A 22,612-nucleotide genomic window follows, 5' to 3' on the forward strand; every position below is an offset into this window, starting at 1 on the left:
ATAACGGCCACCACCATCAGCCCAACCTTCCGCTATATTTGATTCCTTCCTCCCCCACCTTAAATCACTGGAACCCGATGGGAATCGCCACCCCAGGCTACAACATCTAGCCTCTTTGCCGCACAGATCCACAACACAAAAAGCACACATCCATGGCATCACCACATGCCTCTCCATTTGTTTTGCTGTTAACTCTAGAGCACTTTACTAACAAAGAGACAGCAGGGCAGAGCAAACTTTGCCGCTGAACAGAGTATGCATCAGGGCCAGGAAGAACCAGATTAAACAATTACGATGATAAAAAATATTGATCAGTTGAGCTAGAATGGAAAGAGCATTGCCTGCCTCATATTTATGGAAGATCATGGCATACAAGACAACCCCATTTTATAGTCGCCAAAATCACGCTTTTGTATATATTTGACACATAAAAGTGACCCCTCTTTCCAGCTACAAAATGCTACACGCGCTTAATAGTCAGCCTCAAATTTTTCATCCCAGAAATGCACATTTTACTTACCTCATAAGTAAGTTAGTGCATGGAATTAAGCAGGCGATCGGGTTGTGTTGCAACGATGATGGGTGGGAGTTTAAGACACGCCCACAGAGTACACTGCTCACAGCGAGTGATGAAGAGAAATGGGTCCTCCAGGAAAATGAATGAAGTATGAAGCTGCTTTCAAGCTATTTGCTAACTCATCAAATGACTATGCTGCACTGTGTGAATTTGGTTTTAGTGAAAAAACTAGCGTGAGAAAGGAAGGAGGAGGAATCTGCCCTGAAGAAGGTGCCCAAGACCAAATGCGCCATCAGAACAGGGAGCAGCCACCAGCCTGATTGCACGGGTCTTTGAAAATTGTCGGAATGATTACATCATGACCAGAACTGCAAAGTGTACATATGAACTTAAGTGGGCCAAATCAAACAAAGTCCAGCAAAGATTGCAAACAACACCTAGTTGGTATAGCCGCTTTATGAAACTAAATAGTCTAGTGCTGCAACAAGACAGGAGACTACCTAGAGACCTCAACGCCAAAATTACCAGTTTCCAGCAGTTCTTTGTAAGACCATGGCAAAATCCATGGGTATCAACAACATGGATGAAGCACCCATGAGTTTCGATATGAATTGTGGAGTGGAAAGGTTTGAAAACAGTCCTAGTGAAAATGATAAGACATGAGAAGACAAGATTTACAGTAGTAGTTGCCTGCATGGCAGACAGAATGAAATTAAAGCCTATGGTTATTTTCAAATGTAAAACAGGCCGAACATCAAGATCCCTGCAGTCTTTGCACATGTCCATGACAACAGTTAGATGAAGTGATGCTATGGGTCGACAACGTGTGCAATAGGCGCCCCGGCGGCCAATGTAAAGAATGCAGCTTATTAGTGTGGAACTTGTTCAGATCCCATATAATCGATGAGATTAAGAGAGGCCTGTGAAGAAATAACACCCGCACTGCAGTTATACCAGGGGTCTAATGTTCATTGTTCACCTTTTTGATGTGTGCCTCAACAAGCCATTGAAGAATCATGTCCGCACCAAATGGAACAGCTGGATGGTTGATGGAGGAAAACACCTTCACAAATAGAGTCTGATGCCCCACTTCATGTTTTGTGTGGTTTCATTATCAAATCGTAGGATGTTATTAGTCCACAAAGTGCCATTGGGTGGGGGGCTGGAGTGAGTTGGAAAGATGATGAGCACCATTTTTCCAAGCTGACCTTGACCACAGTTAGTCAGTGAGATCCCTCGAGGTGGGAGGTGGCTCTTTTCAGGTGGGTGGAGTTCAAGGTCAGCACAAGTAGCTGACTAAAGAGACACCCTAATGATTATGAGGCTACCAGGTGTCAAAGATGCTCACTTGTGTTCTCCTCTCTATGGTGAAGCCTGCGTTGCAGCAGATTTGTTCCCAACTCATGGGTCTCATGATATCAAGACCCTAGCAAGGTACAGAACTGCTGTTCATTCTGTGCCATTTGCCATCGGCTTCAGTCAGAGGCAGCGATTAACGGAGGGAGGGAGGTGGACGCCTCCAACAGGCACGGCTGGTGGAGGGCAGTCAACTTGGAACTCCAAACCTCCATCCTCCAGGTGAATTGTCATGGCTGCCAAAGGATCATGCGCTTGGTTTTTCTATGCTGCCAAGGCAAACATCTCTACAGATCTCGAGGGTAGTGGAGACATGCGGAAGATGTCTGCTTGAGGCTTCTTGCACATGGCTGTCATTACGCTGCACAAACAGCAATATCTCCATCGCATTCATGTATGAACGGGAGGAACACCCATCTCTATTCCTCCAGAATGTCCGTTACCTGGAAGGGGTGGAGTGGAGATGCCATGTCTCAAGGGGGGCCAAATGAAGGGCTTAGCACTTGCATGCAGGACATGCTCACTTAATGTATCACTTCAATTTGTTCACACATCCACTGAGGCATCGTTGATGCAGGCTGCAGACAACCTTGCCTTGATAATGGCTCTCATCCAGAGGAGGAGGGGGGCCTATCGGAAGTTGGCTAAGAGGAGCAAGGGCCTGAGCAGCAACAGGCAGCGGGGCCTCTAGAAGGTCAAGAGCCTGGTGAACATGGAACGCTGCAACGGTGAGCATTGGCGTGACCACGGGTGTGTCGCTGGCAGTGCTCTTATCTAGAGATGAGCGAAAGACAATGCCAGAGGCATCCTCATTTGTCCTGGGATGTGGTTGCTCACATCTGCCAGCTTCTCCAGTATGCACTGCAGCCACAAGGACTCTGTCAGAGTGGCGTGGAGCTCCCAGCCTGCAGTGAATGAATGTCTGCCAGGGTACCCTTTAAATATGGCATGAGGACCTTGGACCCCATGAGGTAAAAGTGGGATGGGCGACTTCCAGCCCACCCACGCCACAAGATATGCCAAGCGGATGCATAATTAATCAACTGAAATGCGGAAGATTGCGCATATTCACCTGCCCTGCCGTCCAACTGCAATCACACTAACTTTTGCGGCCGTCGCTGGACTTAGTCTCCAGAATGGAAAATTCTGCCCATTGTGTTGGATGCCGATGATAATGAATTTGACGGTTTCAAAAACCTTTGATTGTGGTTAAGGGTATATTTGTACAATGAATTCTTTCAATAAAACATGCCACGTTAATTTAATATGAATTACCAGTGGTATGTTTTATTTTCACATTTCAAAATGGTGACCACTCACACTGGCTGTTCATATTTTATACTCAGCAGATGAGTTGACCCCCATATTTGGAAGGATTTTTGGAGGCTTCAATGGTCAACTTATATGTTGTGATCCACAGTATTCTGCATTGCTTGGGTAGTGATTAAATCAGATGTAAAGAGACATCTCACAGGATACTGGTTATTCACACCCAACTAAGACTTTTACAGCTAACATCCCATCAAACTGAGCTTGTTTTGATCTTCGTCACAAAAGTAGAAAGCACAATAACATCTGTTTTCCCCTTATCCTACTTTCCCATCAAAGTTCATAACAAATACCATTTGTCATCAGCTACAAATATTTTTAGCACATTACATGTGCTGCAGTTTGGCTTATTTGACATCACTTTCATCTCAGTCAGATGACTGATGTTTCCTTCCAGGAACTAGAGCTCACCATATAGCAGACACACTAGTGCAGCGCTGAGGGAGTGCTGCTCAGGCAAGTAATTAAATTGAATTTGCCCATTTTGGACATGAAAGACCCACTGTTCAAAGAACAGCGGGAAGTGCCCTGGTCAACATTCCTTCCCCGATCAAAACCTCCAAAAACACAGACCGAGTGGTCATTCACCTCACTGGTATGAGAGATCCTGGCACACACAAAATGGCTGACACATTGTATGTTTGTGTTCTGCAGGCAACTGATTTATTGTATGCAAAGCACTTTGAGATGTTTGATTACACCCGGTGCAGTACAAATCCAAGACTTTTCTTTCTGTTTGGAGGCATTAGAATACTGCAGTTAAGAATTAAATGACATTTGCATGCTCAACAAATGCCATCATAAAATATATTTTATGACCCAGAACATAAGAGGAGGTACTATGGAAACAAATGTTCTCTGCCTGAGTGTATGCTTCAGACATCATTGCTCATTGAGTACCTCAGCTGAGGAAAGGCAGTTGCACTCCAGATTCAGGATTTATAGTTTTAAAATCAGGGATTTTCTGTTACAGTTTGCAGCGTGGCTACAGCTAGTTCTGCTTATTATTTTGCTATACTTTGAACCGCAGCAAAAGATCAGACAGCACCAGCACCAATATATTTTTAAAAAGCGAGCTTTACAGAATACGCTATGCAGTCTATGTTTTATTTAACTTATAATTTGTGTCCCAAAATCAAATCTGAAAACCTCTGTTGCCATCAGCCTTAGGACACCATGTATATTCTTATCCTAGACAACGCATCCATGCTAAACTAAGAAAGGCTGGGCCAAAAAATAGTTCTAAACAAGGGAATCTGTGCCATGGGTTGTACATATCACTGTCTGGCAGCATGCTTAAAGAATAAATAAAATAATCCCATCTTAACGCAATAGTGACAGACATGGACATCCAGTACAGGCTGTTTGACAGCAATCATAGGCAGGAAATCCAGGCCAGCTTGCCTTTTCCTCACCCTAGCTGTGATGCTGATTGGAAAACCCTTCCCTAGTGCCAGCACTAACATTAGCTAATTCCACACAAATCAGAAATTAAACTTGGGATCTTTTTGCTCTGCTTTGATTCAACCATGCAAAAGATAAACTGATTCAGTTATCAAGGGAACCTTCAGGACAGCTTCTACATCAGGGGTTCCCAAACTGTGGTATGCATACCCCTTGGGGCTACACGAGACACCTTGGCAGGTTGGGGGGGGGGGGTGTACGTGGGCGAGATGTGCCTAATGGTAAATTTAAAGTCTGGTACAAACATTTTCCTTTTTTTCAAAATTCATTAACTTTTCATTGCACAATGTTTATTTGCTTTGCTCGCTTATTTTTCTCAAATACCAAAGCTTTGCGGCGTCGCTCATATCTGTCTGAGGGAGGACAGGTCCGTATGCCATTTGGTTGTCTTCTGCCCCTTAGCTTCCTAGTGTGGGTCAGAGATCTCCACAGAGGACGCACCCTCTTCCAAACTACTTAAAGCTGACTGGGTCACCTGGAGCCATGCACCGTCTAGTGGGGAGGAGACCACCATCACCTACACTTTCCTGGTTTTTTTTGCCTGCAGAAGAGCGGCAACCAGCTGGAGATGGATTTGCAGGGTCTGGAGGGACTGACGGTCAACTGCCCCAGACTGAGAGCTGCAGGAGATGCCCTGTCTCTCCAAAGCTGGCATCTCCAGGCTATGAGGAACGTGCAATGCGCCCCTGTGGAAAGTCCTTGCACCCCTGGGAGAAGTCTAGTTCCTCTTAGATCCCAAGCCGCCAATTGATGCCATGGATCTAGACAGGGCTGGCAAGGCTGGAACATTCCCAATCCCATATGGTGCAGGGGCAGGAGGGAGACACTCTGCTGATCGCAGCATTGATGTAGGCAAAAAAATCAAAGATTTCTATTCTTTTAAAAATAAATACAAATTGTAACTCAATATCACAGATATTGGACAGTCAGGATTATCATTTAACACTCCATTAACATCTATCATTTATATTGCATATAAATGTGCGCACGATTTAAAGGGGCATTGCCTTGCTAAGAATAGTTCAGTTGATTTGTTTGCAGATATAATACAATAATCCGAATAGCAAACACAAACAAATGCTTGCATTCATATAGCCCCTTTACGATAAAGAAAAACCTCCTATGGGACTTCAAGAATTGAAGGAGGAAGGTAATAGAATGAGAGCCAGAGGGACCGATTAACAAGGGATGACCAAAACCTGCCCAAACAAGGTTTTGAGAAGATTTCTGAAGGTACAGAGAAATGGGTGTACAGGGGTGGTTAAGGGGAAGAGTGGAGGCAGTGCCAAAGGATACACCAGTGCAAGGAAGAGTTATATAATTAAAAATCGATTCAGAGGACAGCAAGGTGTCATAGAAGGTAATATAAGGTGATAGGCATTGTAGATATCGGGTTCAGCAAAGCCATGAAGGAATTTGATGAGAATGAGTAGTTTAAATTGAATCTGTCATGGGACAGGGGCCAGTGCAGGTCAACAACCAGCGAATGGGACCCAGTGCAGAACAAGATGCAGGTTGTGGTGTTTCAGACCAGTGGGAGATTTTGGAGGGCGGGAGGGCATTAGAATAATCAAGTCTAGGGGTGATAAAGAATCAATAAAGTTTTCCGTGGCAGAGGGGCAGCAAAGCTGAATAGATAGAAACAGGTAGTGTTGGTGATAGCTGTTTCAAACCCCATATGCTAAGTATCAAATGGAATACCAAGGATTCAGGAGTTTGTTTCAATCTGGGAAGGGGACTGAAATCAGTGGCTGGAGAAGGGACAGCTAGCGTGGATTTATTAAAGGCAAAATCGTGTCTGACTAATCTGATTAAGTTTTTTGATGAGTAGCAGAAAGGGTTAATGAAGGTAGTGAAACAGGAGTTGTATATATGGACTTCTAAAATGCATCCCACATAACAGACTAATGGAAAAATTGAGATTAAAAGGAATGGTGATAACATGGGCATGAAATTAGCTCAGGAACAGGAGCCAGAGTATTGGTGAATAAATGTTCTTCTGACTGGAGGGAAGAATGCCGTGGGGTCTCTCAGGGCCCAGTGCCCCGGGAATGTTGTTTTTCTTGTTTTATGTATAAAAATGACCTTGGACTTGGCGATGGCCTGTGCTTAAGATTCTTTGACTTTAAGAGTTTACGGCTGCCACTTTATTTTCATCTATCCACACAGCATGACATACAGAGATAGCAGACAGTGAGAGAGTATTCCCATCCTCAGAGTGTTGGGAACAGTACGAGAAGCTGTGATTGGAAGTACTTAAAGATGAAAAGTCTGGGTTTGGAGGTGGGGGAGGGAAAGCAGGTAAAACAGGTGCAGAGTTAACGAAAGATTTGTTCACCCAACTGTGGGATGCACAAACATTTGGAGTTATGCTTCAGTTTGCAATTTACCAAGCAACTTGAGACTCAAACTATCACCAATCAATCCAAGCATTGTGGGCCTCAGCTTGAACAAACAAACCTCAGCTATTGCATTAATGTCAAGTAGAACAATTAAGGCATTGTTTAAGTTGGTTGTATGTATTATAATTTCTACAAATCTTGGATATAAATAGGGTTAAAGCATTAAGCCTGAATGCTGGTAAGGGGTTTGCTGCCAGTTGGCCGATTTGAAAGAGGGTAAACGATGTCAAGTTTGGGAGCCTCTGCTCTACACAATAGGGAAGGTAGAGCCATTTGCTTTCTTCTGATTACTTTTGTCAAGCATCCCACTGTGTAACTGATTCCACAGTATCACACTATAATGCTACCACAGGCAAATTCAGAATTGGAAACTTTATCAGAAAATAATTGCACTGACGAAAGGAAGGATAGAATGAATGAAGGACGTCCCAAAACCTTTACAGACAATTAAATACTTTTGAAATGTAGTCACTGTTTTAATGTAAGAAATACAGCAGGTTTACACAGAGCAATCAAAAAAAATGATGAGTGATGTTGGTTGAGGGGTAAATATTGGCCGGGGCACTGGGGTTAACTCCCCTGCTCATCTTTGAATAGTGTCAGGAGAAGTTTTACGTCCATGTGAGGGAGCAAAAGGAACCTCCGTTTGAAGTGTCATCCAAAAGATAGCATGTCCGACAGCGCAGCCTCAGTACTACACTAGCAGCATCAGTCCAGAATGTGAGATGTGACCCCAAAGCCTTCTGACTCAGAGGCAAGGCTGACAAATAAGTCATGCTTACGCAAAGCCTATTCTGAATGCAAATAGGTCAATACCCACCACCAGCATTCTGGTTACGTTTGAAGGAGGAGGAAGAAAAATATCATCCCCAATGAATGCACACAAACCAGCTTTTAATGCACATCAGTGACAGGAGGACAAGAAGCAGCTGAAAGCTTGTAAACTGTGCAACAAATTGAGCGATTGCAGCCCATGTACATTTATAGCATTGGAAGCTGTTACGTAGTAAGATTGGAAGAAACTAAACGTGCCAAGCTGACCTTTGCTCATTCTAATATATCTGGAACGGAACCAACCATGTGCAGCTGTAAACAAAGGTATTAGTTAGCACAGTGCCCCATCACTCAGTAAAAGAAAATTTCCATCATTTCGCCAGTGAATAGCAAAAGCCTGCAAAGAGGCCTCACGACCTAAAATGAGCACAAACAGTACTGTAGATGTCTCATACCAAATCTGCAGACGTGGAATTCACAGACTCTCCAGCAGATAGATTTAAAACTGACCTACTGATTCTTCTAATCTTTATATCCAGGCCATTTTAGAACTTAGCTACAAGGGAGCTTAAAAATCTACTCTACATCATTTAATTAATATGTTTGAGATACTCTCCACCAAGGCACTGTTTAAAAACATAAATACAACCTTGTCCTATAATCAGAATTATTCAGCATCCATTAGTAATGAAATACTTATTGAAAGCTTACATTTCACATTTCCATAATTTCTCTCCCGCCCCAAAAGACAAATTTAGACATTGGCAATACAATCCTAGTCTAGCTGGAATTTAGTTGCCAATTTTGTCCCCTCTCTGCAAGACGTTGACTTTGCCAAGATCCACTTTCACAATTCAGCAGTTCCATCTTTCAATTGTTTCAGCATAGTTCCCTCACACCTCACCAGCCCAGTACCTCGCCCAAGTTAATTAAATTAATTTAATGAATAAGTGAGCCTCAACAGCAAATGTCAGCAGGACAGTCAATTCTGCACAACACCAAAATGGAGTCAAATCATATTCTTACCCAATATGGACATACAAGAATCTCCAGGCACCATCCACCCTCAGCTGATGTTCCCTTTCCTAACCCAGAACATAACAAATGCCATCTAAACAACAGACATGGGAGCTTCCTGGTCAGTGTGGCTTTGCTACTAAATTTGTTGAGTCAATAGCTCCCCATTAGCTCAAGAGGTACATGTAGCTGAGCGACAGAGATTAGCATTTTGCAAGCTTCCTGGTACGAGTGCAAATTTTGCAGTCAAGTAACCTGCGTAAATTCATTAGTGTATCCTCAATACTGCCACAATAAGCACATCCTTACCCAAAATGTTAATATTTTGTTACACCAAGTATACTTTATGAAATGTTCAACTGGACCAGCTTCTAAAATGTTTGCAGTAACCAAAAATGTTGAAACGTTGATATGGTAATTAATTCATTGATGCCCCCAAACTGATGGTGGGGATGAGGGGCACAGAGAAGATGCCCCAAATATGCTCTTTACCATGTGCACAAAGAAGTTACTGTAAAACAGGCCTATAAATCACAGTTACAAACAAGTTGCTTCTGTGTACTATAGTTGCTTATTTGGTTAAAATATCGTTGCAATGTACAAGATACTAGTTTTAGACTCTATAACAACATGCATGAAGGTGCAACATATAGAAAGTTTTACAATAAGTATAAGCAGGTGTCTGAAGATTAAGAGAATTTTCACTCTTGACATTGTCGTAACATGTTGTGACAATCTTTTGGGCATGACACAAAGTTACGGTATAAGGATTGTGAGCACACAAACTGCTGAGGTCTGCAACAAAAGGTTCTGCGTGCACACATTGTGGGCTTGCTTCTTGCTGCAGTGAAAATGCATTCTAAATATTCCACAAGCGGCAACTGTCAACAGGAATAATGATTACTTTGGCTCTTCACGGCTCATCACCTCCCTCCCCCACCCACCCCACAAATTTCAGGTAGCCGTGGATTTGCTAATATTTTCTGTTGATAGTTTCAGTTATTAGCTTTCACATTCAGAATCCACTAGGTTTTATTACATGATGCCCTACAATTCCCAGCAAAAATTTCTGACTCCAGCAAACCTCTGATTTAATTAAAATAATGGCACACCAGTAGCTCAGCTTTTGAACGCTCCAGCAATAACATCCCGGCCAGCAGCTCCCCAGCACCGCTCAACTCCAGGGTAAGGTTGTGCCAATTTTGGGTCCAGGTTGCCCATCATTTGATCGGATTTGCCTCAACACTGAATCCGATTGAGGATAAGGGGGCCATGCAAAACTCACCAGTTTTCAACCACTAGAGGGAGTTTACTCCGCCAGCAAGGCTTTCTTCCTGTTTCTTACAACATGTCCAGTACACGGGCAGACACACAAAGCACTTCCTGTTTGCAAGTCTATTATTATTTTTGACAAAGATGTTCTGGCAGAATTGCCTGAAGCAGGAGTGTAGGACTTCACAGCTCTGACAGATACTGGCTCACCTGACACAGCCACTTGATAGCAAACCAGATGGAACACTGGCCAATTTAAACCCCCCTAAGCCAGGACATGAAGGCTAATTGTTATATCCCTGCCAGACCCGAAATGAGCTAACTCAGCCCGCACTGACTTGACGAGTTTAAAAAGTAGGCCTCAGCTTCCACCGTTACAGAAACAGTATCTTTTAATTTGTCGAACCTCTTTTTAAAAATGAACTATTGCTCCCATTCCTCTTCTGGAGAGAAACAACAGAAATTGAAAATATGAACTAAACAATAAACCATTTACGTGATGTTTTACAGACAGTGAAGGGTTTTTTTTTAAAAGTGCAGTCTTGTTGTGCAGATGTGACAGTAAACAACATAAACAGCGAACAACTAAATACTTGTTTTTCCACAGTCAGTTGAATGCCCGAAATGCCAGAAGAGCTCCCCGTCCTTCTTCCAGTGGTGCCTTGGGCTGTTTACATCCACCCCGAATATGAAGATGGATCCTTGGCTTAACATCTCATCTGAAGGATGGCACTTCTGCACTACACTTATGTCAGCCTAAATTATGTGGTGAAGACCCGACTCAGGCAGCTGGCAATTGTGTGTGTGGGCAATCTAAGCAAGCTATCAGAGACCCAATCTCATTTTCTGAGACAGCTCACAGTAAAGTGAAGTGTAAGAATAAAATGTGAATACTACATTAATCTCGCTGCCTGAGCTGGGGGTTGACTGGGGTGGTGGGGGATACATGGTTGGTGAAGCAACTATAAAAGAGAGGAACTGGAGCATTTTATTTTCTATAACTAAGGATATGCCGCTCTCCCAGCCGGCTCTGCAGCCCTATTAATTAGAAGCGAAAGATAATAAAAGTTTGGTTATTCTCATCAGAGGGGGGTTATTTTTGGAAGTGTTAGTTTTTAAGACAAGAGTCAAGTTTGTGAATATGCCAACATTAACTCTTTTATATACACAACCATTATAAAGTCTCATTGTATAACATTTCTTTTAACATCCCCAGAGCTCACAAAATATTTCCTCTTCCCCTCCAAGAAGTGCAGGGTAAAATAACTAAATGCTCTCCCGACCCCTAGTACAGTGTTACTTGGCCTGATTGAATCAAACAAAAAAGGGGGAATTTTAACACCCACCCTTCTGCTCCAAGTGGAAACAGTGGGGAGGGTTAGGGGTTGAAGACACAAGAATTAAAATGATGTGGGTCAAATTCATTTTGGGCAGCAATGGTACCTGCCTGAATTAGGTAACAGTCTTAATGGGGCCCTATGATATACATTGGTCTCCCAATGGCATTTTAACCACCGACTGAAAGAGGGGACCCTGTAAGCTAAGTTTTAAACTTGCCTTCATGGAGCCAGAAAGAGCAGCTACAAATAAGACAATTTTTCCGATTAAAAATGGAAAATATGTTGCGTCTGATTTGGGGGCATTTTTAACATCCAAGCACAACAATTCACATTCCCTTCCTGTTCACTTTGCCTCAAACCACCTCCTACTTTGCTGAGGGCAATCAACATTCCAAAAGTGCTCACACATAACACTATGATCCTATTACAATAAACGAAAATCTCAAAACCACGTTGTCTACACCAGCACAACTGAAGACCAGTGAGCCCAATAGAGTGCTGGGGAAACGTTGAGACACGATAATGCAGAACAAAACTATGTGGCATTTGGAAAAGTATGGACTAATCAAGGAGGTCAGAATGGATTTGTTCAGGGCAAAACATGCTTGACTGACCTGACTGAGTTCTATGATTAAGTAACAGGGTTGATGTGGGCAGTGTGGCTGTAGCTGTGTATGTGGACTTTCAAAAGGCCTTTGACAAAGTACCACAAGGTATACTTGTTTGCAAAATTAAAGCATAGGGGATTAAAGGGACAGTGGCAGCATGGACACAAAACTAGCCAAAGAACAGAAAACAGAGTAGTGATGAGCAATTGTTCCTTAGACTGAAGTGAGCTATATACTGGTGTTCCCCAGGGAGTCAGCCCATTTTGATAATACATTAATGATCTGGAACTGGAGGTACAGGGCATAACTTCAATGTTTGCAGATAACACAAAACTTGGAAATGTGGAATTTTATAGGAAGTAAATTGAGAAGGATAAAATTCAGGAGAACGTAGACTGACTGGTGAAATGGGCAGACAAATGACAGATGAAAGCGCGAAGTGATACATTTTGATAAGAATGAAGAGAGGCAATGAACTAAATGATACAATTTTGAAGGGGATGCAGGAACAGAGACGCCCAGGGGCGCACAAGTCTTTGAAGGCGGCAGGACAGGTTGTGAAGGTGGTTATAAAAGCATATGGGGTCCTTGGCTTTATTAATAGAGGCACAGAGCACAAAAGCAGGAACTTTCTCTAAACCTTTATACGACACTGGTTAGGTCTCAGCTGGAGTGGCGTTCAGTTCTGACCACCACACTTCAGGAAGGATGCCAACACCTGGGAGAAGGCACAGAAGAGATTTACTAGGATTGTACCAGGGATGAAAGGCTTAAATTACGAGGAGAAACTGGAGATCTGGGGTTGTTCTCTTTAGAGCTGAGAAGATTAGAGGAAATTTGATAGAAGTGTTCAAAATCACGAAGGTTTCTGATAGAATAAATAAGGAGAAATTGGTTCCAGTGGTGAAAGGACACCGATTTAAAACAGAAGAACCAGAGGCAAGATGAGAAAACTTTTTTGCACAGCGAGTTGTTCCAATTTGGCACTCACTGCCCAAAAGGATGGTGGAAGCAGATTCAATAGTAAATTTCAAAACAGAATCTGATCAAGACTAAGAAAATTACAGAACTATAGGGAAAAAGCAAGGGAGTGGTACTAATTGGATAACACTACCATCGTATCATGGTATGTGTCTAACTTTCACCAGTAATACTGCAAATTAATGGAAACTCTTATCAAAACGTGCAGTTGTTTATGTGCTGCACTCATTTCCACAAGAAGCCGTTTAAAATGGATCTGCAGACTGTATCTTCAAAACAAATTATTATCCGCCGTTGGCATGACACATTCATTCCTCCAAATTCCCCCCCCCCAGATTTGTCTGGAATTGATTCAAAGTTCTGTCCCGGATGCAACAGGGCAGTACCTGACTGTAATGGTTGCACCCAGTCCTTTGCCAAATACTACATTATCATGAAAAACTTACATATATTTAAAGTGTGTCATGAACCAAATTATATCCCATGACGTCTGCATTACTGTTGGCAGCTTGCAGCAGAAGTATAAAAGCACCTTTTTTATTCTGAGAACACACTGAATCACAAAATGTTCTAAACGTCCACATACGTTTGCTATTTGCGCTTCTGTACCATTATCTTCAGAAGCCTAGAAGCAAAACTAAAGACTATCGTAATGCAAAAAGAAAGCAAATAGTCAAAGATTCAATGGGTAATACAGTCCTGTGACTGCTATTTAAGAGAGTCCACGGAATAGTCAACGCTATTCCTTTCATTAAAAATGGCTGACAGCTTCTTATTTTTTCCTCATCTATTTTTGTATGAATTTTTTTTTCAAACTGTCACCATCGGGGCAAACGTTCTTTGAAACATTATGGCAGCTAACAGCATAGGACAACTAAACTAACATGGGCACAACTAAAATGACACCCATCCTTGAACCGTCAACTACTTTGGGTCAACAGTATTTGCGGATGTTAAACAAGTAGTCCAGGATGAAGCTCTATAACCCACTATGTAAAACATGAGTTACCATGGTAACACTTGGCATTCCACACTTGTGTTTGTTCCGTCAGTTACATCCCTCTTCTCAAAGTTATCGAATTCCCTCATTAGTAGCCTCTTGTTGTTTGATGCAGAAAACAAGAAAGATTGACTATTCATCAGTGTGTTAATTCTCATGTTTTGCCATTCTGACCTGTCTTTTAGCCAATCTTTTTTTTTTACATTGTTTCCCACTTCAAAATGGACAGCAAGGACAGGAAGGAGGGAGGGGGAAGAAAGGATAAGTTCAGCAAAAATATAAACTTCCAAAAATAAGTAAAAAGACCCAAGTTGAAGATAAAACAACAATGTGGTTCAGAAGAGAGGAAGGGATAAAGATGGCAATCAGGTCAATAAAATAAAGTGTGCGTAGATCATTATTCTGATCATTCTGGGACAAGAAAACAAGGACAGGCACTTGTCTGGGTTTACCTCTTTATATCATTAAAATTTTTGTTTCTTTAAAACTGTAGAAACGTTATTACAGTATTTCTCCAACCAATCATATACCAGCACCATGGCTATAGGGTTACTTTAGGAAAGTCTGCGGCCAACAAATACCATGGTCTTCCAATTTTCTCCTTATTAACCTCATCAGGCTGATTTGACAGCTGCTGGCTCCAAACTTCACAGCCTATGCAGAACCACACTACAAGGTTAGGGCCTGGGGCAATATTCCCTCTAAGGTGCATGGCTACATAGCCTCATAACAATCAGGAATGTACCGCATGTAAGTGACTGCTCATAACTTTGTGGCAGTTCAGTGACTTTTAAAATACAAGCTGCCCATGACAAAAAGTGGTCCTCAGAGGAGTTTGTAGCCCCCCAGTACAAAACTTTAGAGGGAACATTGAATGGGAGGCAGCAAGCTTCCTCATCTGATGATTACAGGCCCTGCACCAACATGAAAGCAATTACAACAGTAATACCTTTTCTTAATAAAATCTATTTTTAAGGGCATACTGAAGTCTGGAGCAAGTATCAATATTAAAATATAATAATGGATGTAACTATCCAATTATGACAGTGTTGGCATCACATGGCTGGGGGTCAGAGGTGTTATATTCCAGAAGGCCAGGCAGTGAAGGATGGATCTTTACACACTTTCATAAACATTTATTTGGATACAAATTAGAAACATGCATATCCTCACCCAACGACGACTGTTTTAGTCTGTTTCTTTTTATAGTATCACAAGTGAATCCCCAGTTAATGTCCACCACCCACATTGACAAGTTGGAGGTGGGTTTAACCAAATTTTACCAACAATATAAAGCCCCTCCCAGCACCCCCCTCCCCCACATCACAACAGAGAAAATGTGTAAGGCACAAGAGGGTGGGGGCAACAAAAAAATTCAAGATAAGCACAAAGGTAGCCACAGGAAACAATTTGTTTTGTTCTGTGTAAAGCCAGAGGAGAACAATCACTTGTATATGTTTCAGTGTCATGGTGCAGGAAGCTAAAAGGCTGAAAAGCCAGTTAGCTATAGGAGAAAGTGTTTCCCTAAAATTGCACTCCAAGGGTTAATATAAAGAATGAACAAATTTGCACTTATATAGTTGTTCACATTCTCAGGACATCCCAAAGCACTTTGCAATGAATGATTTAGTTTTGAAGCATAGACACCATTATGAAGATAAATGTAGCAGCCAATTTATACATAGCAAGATCCCACAATGAGTTAAATGGCCAATTAATCTATTTTGATGTTAGAGACTGAGGGTAAATGTTGTCCTAGTCAATAAAAAATTCCCTACTCTTCTTCAAATGGTGCCATGAAATCTCTTACATCCACCTTAAGAGATGAGCAAGGCCTTAATTTAATAGCTCACCTGAAAGATGTGCAACACTCCCTCACTACTGCGCTGAAGTGCCAATTTAGATTATGTGCTCAAGCCCTGTATTTGGATTTGAAACCCAGACCTGACTCACATGCAAGTGTTGGTGCTTCAAATTATTAATTGAAAATATTTCATTCAAAACACTCGTCCTAAAGTTGACCTGCACTCTTGCTGGTCTCCTCGTTAGAGCTCATATGTTAAAAGATTCCTCGAGGTTTTCAACAAAGCATCTCTGGATTGTTAGTTGCTGAGAGTTAGTATATCCTTAAAAGATTACGTTACAACCAAAGAACAGAAGCAACATTCTGCAAGAGAAAGAAAAGCACTTGCATTTATGGAGTATCTTTCAGATATCCTAATGTGATTCACAGTCAATGAAATATTTCTGAAGTGCAGTTGCTGTTGTAATATAGTGAAACACAGCAATCAGTTAGTGCACAGCATGATCTCATTAACAGCAATAATTGACCTAATAATTGGTTTCTTCGTGCTGTTGGTTGAGTGATACAAATTAAACAGGACACCAAAAGAAATCCCCTGCTCTTTGTCCTCTAATGCATATAATGCAGCACTCTCTTAAGTACTGCACTGAAGTGTCATCCCAGATTGAGAGTTTACTGAGTGGGGCTTGAGCTCATAACTTTCTGACTCGAAGTATGAGTGTTATCACTTTGGAAATCAGTGCAAAAAGGTGGCAACGGCAATAACGATCCAGAATTTCCTGAAAATTTTCAGTCATTATCACACTGTTGATTGTTAGAGCTAGCTTTCTGTGCACATTGGTTGCCACATTTCCTACATTGCAACAGTGACTACACTTAAAAAAATGTAGTTCATTGGCTGCAAAGCACTTTGTGACATCCTGTGGGCCATGAAAAGCACTTTTTAAAAAGACTTCATTTTTTTTTCTTTTATATTTGTTTTATGCCAACATATTGGTAAACATGAATTTCATCAATTGTATCCCAAAGCGGGATAAACATTCACCACAACATTCCGTTGCTCATTGCAAAAGACCAGCTAGCACGAGATTCCTACATTTATATCATTAATGCACTGGCGTAGATATACTCTCAAAATTCCAGGGCAGCACTGTCCAGTCACTTGATATTAATAAAAATGAGATCTGCGGTATTTGAACTGCATTATACTAAACCACAGTGCTGGCAGTCCCACTGCACCAGATTTTTCATACTGTACCCGCATTGTCCCATCCCATGAGCGTTCAGTTGGATTCAGCAACTGGAAAGAACTTCCAATGGGTATACCTCTGTTAGGCATAATAATAGGTAAGAAAGGAGCAGGAACAAGAGGCTGAAAGTGAGCCATGATGGCAAATGTTAGCAGCCCACTCGCTATTGCTTGTGTTGCATTTTAGTTCGATTTGATCTGGGTTTTTATGATCCTGTGCAGGCAAATAGGGTCTGCAGGAAATTTCACAGAAGCCCAGTAACAAAAATGGCGTAGAAACTAATAAAAATTTCAAAACAATTTCTGCATTAAGAGCAATTTAGGAAATTTCAGGCCAATTATCCAAGTATTCAAGGTTGGGAGAACAAAAGGTACCTTTAGGGCATTGAGAAATTAAGGACTATTGTAAGAAAGAAGCATTGTGATAGAGCTTAAAGCTCACTATAGTTTTTCAAGCTGTACTGAAAGCCCACCTTTTGTGATCTAATCTGTTGAAACAATAAAAAAAGTGCATGATCACTCGTGATAAGTAAGTAATTTATGTTTATAAATACCCAAAAATCTTTTTATTTCATAAATCAAAGTGGCCCCTGTAACCGAGGAGAATTATGACTTCAATTGTCGGGGGGGAGCGGGGTGCAGGAGAATAAGTAACTTGTAAAATGGCACTAATTAAAGATAGCATTTATATGCTGCCTTATCACATCTCAGCATTTCACACACAGTAAATTTCTTTCTTACAATAGTCCTTAATTTTTCAATGCCCTAAAGGTACCTTTTGTTCTCCCAACCTTGAGTACTTGGATAATTGGCATGGAATTTCCTGAATTGCTCTTAATGCAGAAATTGTTTTGAAATTTTTATGCAATGATCTTATGTAAGCAACCATGTCAAAACATTTGTCACAGAAGTTTCCATCAATGGTGACAAGATAAATTATCAATGAATCTTTTTTTTAAATGTAGCAGTTGAGGATAGAATTTTGGCCAAGAACCACTGCTGCTGAATCTACAGCTTCTTACAGCCAGTCTTATGTCTTGACACTACTTTTGGCCCATCGTCAAAGCCATCCAGCAGTGAAGTCACCGTCGGGCCTGACTCCACCATGTGCATCAAAGATGATCAGGCATGTGGAGCAAACCTGTCCAATCTTGCTCCAGATAGGATGGAGTTCCCCACTATCTTGTGGTCCCAAAACCTCCCTTAGGAACCTCCCATCTCACAACTTGACTGGTCTCTCTGAAATTCTCTCTTGGCTGTTGTACTTTGCATGGTTGAATCTCCTGTACGAGTTACTTCTGCATACTCTCCGCTTCATCACGATTGCCTTCCATTCTGACACATCCTGATGTTCCAGCTTGCTGTCCGGCTGAGGCAGGGACCCCAGTGGAAGGCTGACTATGCAGGGATCCTTTCCACACTATTGGAGACCTGGGAAGAGTACCGGCATAGAGAAGGCATGCAACAAATCTTTTAAAAGTACTTTTATGGATTCCCAGGATACTTGCATTTAATGGTCCAGAAGTATAGTGTTTCACAAGAATGCTGAGAGCGAGACATTACAGTCCCTATTTAGCTATGCAGAGGGGCTGCTCTGGCTACACTTCATTCGTATGCACCACATCTTTGGCCACCCATTGCAGAGGGGGTGGGTAATTAAGAGGTCTTCTCCTCCTATCTCTTTGACTCTGTACAGTCCAGGATGGACGGGCCATTTGTGAAGGAGACGTTAATGGAAAGTGTTGCTCTGCCTGGCTGGCTCTATACTGTGATATTACCCTCGCCCAGGTGGCCTTAAACAGGGTTCATGTTGCATGAGATTTGAAACCTTCCTCAACCCATTGGTCACTGCAGACTATAGAATATGGTGTCTTATAGACACTAATAATAACATGCCGATATAGTTAGAACATTTCCTTTTGGTTTATTTTAGACATCTTTAACTTAATTGTTTATTTTATTAGCAATCAGGCGACACTGGGGCAACTCATTGTCAGTCCATTGGTGCATTAAATAGGCCCAAGGAAAATGATACTCAACAATATTTAATATTTGAAGTGCCCATTGCAGAACATTTGGTTGAATTCATTTCTCTAGTAACCTCTAAAAATAGAAGGTTGAAGGGTGACCTAATGGGGGTCTTTAAAATTATGAAGCGATTTGATAAGGTAGGTGTAAAGAGGAAAATGGAAACGAAGGGCATGTTGGTAGTGTCACATGAAGTGGAAGGAAGCTTGTTTGGGCCATAAACACTAGAATAGGCTAGTTAGGCCAAATGGCCTGTTTCTGCACTGTAACTTTATTTAATACACCACTTCCTTCTAGTACACCCTAATCACTTCCTGTTTATAGTAAAAATAGGGTGTCAAAGTGAATTACAGTCAAGACTTCCACAAACACATTTTAAAATTTCTCACACAAAGCTAATGACTTGAAACCACAACTAGACACATCAATTATGCTCCCATTCTCCACAACAGTATATTTATTATGCAACCCCTGTTTAAAAACAGGCACATACTCTCAACTGGTACAGGCATAATCTATCACCTCCAAGAGTGCATGTCAACAAAACTCAAACTGCATTTTGTCACAAGTTCGCTCAGATATGATCTGCAGCTACTTGGAAGGGGCAGAGCACTGCTGCGAAACAAAAGGGCCTCCTCATCCTTACCCAAGCAATAATGAAAATTTAACTTCCTTCGACCACATGGCCACTGAAAGCAACTTTCAGGGACCTTTGGAACCTGTGACAACATCACAAAGCCCAAAGTTTATTTTTTTTAGAAGTCTAGTTGCACCTATTGGATGCTACAATCCAGTTCTATGCTTCTGCACTCAACACCTACATTTGTCAAGCCCAGGAAACCCTTCTCTAACAGCACAAACAGAAAGCCAGGCGAAACATGGTGGTTTGGCAAACAATTCCAATCATGGAACATCCCTTCCCCCGCCTGACTCGCATTTAAACTGCAAAATCTCACCATTTACTAACACAATACAGCTCCAATAAAAAGTGAAAACGGTGCACATTTTAAAAGTAGCTGGCTTCACTCAACATAACTTTTTTTTGGTGCGCTTCTCAAAATCGTTTGCACAATTAAATGCGGAATCGAGGGAAATCTATATAGGTTATGCTGTTTATGAATGAACACAAGTCTGACACACACATACAGATTTCTGACGCGATTTTTGCCACAAGTGCTGAAGATAGGAAAGGCATCTTTTTGTTTTAGTAAAACACACGTGCTGCCTGTAAGCCACAGAACGTTTCTGTGAATCTCTCGTTACTGATTTTTTTAAAAAAACAATAAAAGAATTAACCACCCTACAAAAAAGGAGAAAATGATATTGGGGTGAAACCAAAACGAGGAGGTTCAAGCTCTTACCCATTTTGAAAGAGGGATGGGTGGTGTATTAAATAAAATCTGGTGAAGTGATTTCTTGGCCAGACTAACCTCCCTCCTTCCTTGCCCAGAGAAGGAAGGAAGGAGTGAGCGGCGGTGCAGCAGCACGGGCGGGGGGACACAAAGCCTTCACTGCAGAGCTGCTAGAGGGCGATGTATGCAGCCCAGCTTCCCCCCGGGGGGAGGTCACAGATTCTGTGCAACAACCCGTGTGCTGCACATTTACAGGCCCTTCATCAATTTAACTCCTCGCCACACCGGACATAGAAGCGATTGTATTGTATTGTGTGTGTGTGTTGTAGCGGCATCTATAAAGTCGTCACTAAATCAGCAATGAAATTTGGGAACCTCAGCCCGCAATAAAATTACAACAGCAAACAAAAACTACAGCCCTCTGTTTCTGGAAGAACACATATATATATATATTTTATAAATGAGGCCGACCACCACCCACTTTCCTGACTCCTCTCCGCCCCCCCCCCCCCCCCCCGCTCGCCCCGCTGCCTTTCCCTTTCCCGCTTATCCCCAGGGCCCGAGGCTGAAACATGTTGAGCCATTGGCTCCGGCTGGGCTAAATGAAAGAGCCAAAGGCTTCGATGCCTGTAGAGACAACAGTGGATCCAACAAGAGGGGGCTCCGGCCTCTCTCAACATGCACTACCTCCAACCCAACCAACCCCCACCCCAAAAAGACCCCCCCCCCAAAAAGAAAATACAACACCCAGCCCGGCAATGCAGACAGGTAAGCATAACCGCAAAAAAAAACTGGGGGCTCTCTAAACCGAAGAAAATCCTCCCCCCGCACCCCCGAAATCGGTCGGAGCTGAACATAAATACATTTTTTAAAAACAGCTTGGGGGGGGGGGAGGAATGTTGAAGCAGCAGCCGCGACGAAACCATTAATTTGCATTTTGTATTCAGCTGGCTTTCTCCCCCCCCCCCCCCCCCACCTCTTCCCACATTGTGAAATGAGAAAATAAATATACTGCAAGATTCAACCGTGTGTCCACTTCTGGTTACAATCCTTCCTCGAAGGGGTTGAATGGAGGGCTGAACATCCTTGTTATGGGGGTTACTTTGTAACAGGAAACTGCAGAAGCTACAGTGAAGCTTATGGGTTTCCATTCTTGCATTTCTATATATTTATATATATATTTGCTTTACCTGTTTGCCTCTGTAGAACAAGCGCTGGCATTCCGGGTCCACATTGAAGCTTTCTTGGATTTTTAATCGCAAACATTCAATTTTGGTCAGTCTGGATAAATCGTCTATGCAGCGCGTTTGCTTGCCGTCGATAGTCCGCACTTGAATCCACATTTTTTCCTCTCTCTCTCTCTCTCCCTCTTAACCAAAAGCAAAACAATAAAATGAAATTAATACCATCAGCGCGGGTAACCGGTTGCAGGCGAGAAAGGAGGAATAAGAAAAAAATAATAAAAGTAAAACGCCAAGAGGGATTTTTTTTGGGGGGGAAATAAAATGATTTCCACCCCCCCGCCCCCCTCTACTAAGTGTAGCAGCTTCTAGCCAGTGTGTTGTTTACTGAACTACAGGAGCAGGCACAGACACACATGGGGTCACGGCGCTAAGCAAATCTCGCGAACATATGATAATTAATTCTAGGAGGATATTAAAAAAAATTTAAAAATTCAGAATCAGTCAATTCACCTTTGAAACGTCCTTCTTTTAAAACATGTCAGAGTAATGATTATTTATTTTCACCACAAGCCTCAGGCATTGATGCCCCGCACTCCTCCAAAAGATAGATTTGGTGGTTCTTGTTGTTTTCTGTCTTCTCGTTTCGGGTTACCGGTCTTTTTTCCTTTTGGCGGGCTGCGGAAAAACTCAAAACTCCGCCTTATTTCCAGTCATTTTTTTAAAGTTGGTTTTGTGTGTGTGTGTGTGTGTGTGTTTGAGTTAAATAGAAATCTCTCAAAAGCCAGCCTCAGTTGAGCTTTTTCCGCTGTCTCTCTCCCCCCCACCCCACCGTAGGGTGGTCATTATTTGTAGTGAAGTAATAATTGAGACATATTTTTGCATTGGGTATGTTGTTATTTGCATAACATTTATATATAACAAATGTCAAGCAATTG

At 42.0% G+C, this 22,612-nt stretch overlaps 1 protein-coding gene across 2 annotated transcripts in view; it reads right to left on the reverse strand.

Annotated features, from left to right (window-relative positions):
• Positions 1 to 22,073, reverse strand: part of uhrf2 (ubiquitin like with PHD and ring finger domains 2) — a 165,119-nt gene extending 143,046 nt beyond the window's left edge. The window contains exon 1 of one of the 2 annotated variants that reach the window (XM_078570566.1): positions 21,684 to 22,073. In XM_078570566.1, coding sequence (XP_078426692.1) covers positions 21,684 to 21,836 — 153 coding nt within the window. In that variant the 5' untranslated portion in view covers positions 21,837 to 22,073. The remainder of the gene's footprint in view (positions 1 to 21,683) is intronic. The other variant, XM_078570567.1, reaches the window with a different exon arrangement.
• Positions 22,074 to 22,612: the final 539 nt, after the last annotated feature.

Source organism: Cetorhinus maximus, chromosome 2, assembly GCF_964194155.1.
Source record: "Cetorhinus maximus chromosome 2, sCetMax3.hap1.1, whole genome shotgun sequence".
NCBI classification, from domain to species: Eukaryota; Metazoa; Chordata; class Chondrichthyes; order Lamniformes; family Cetorhinidae; genus Cetorhinus; species Cetorhinus maximus.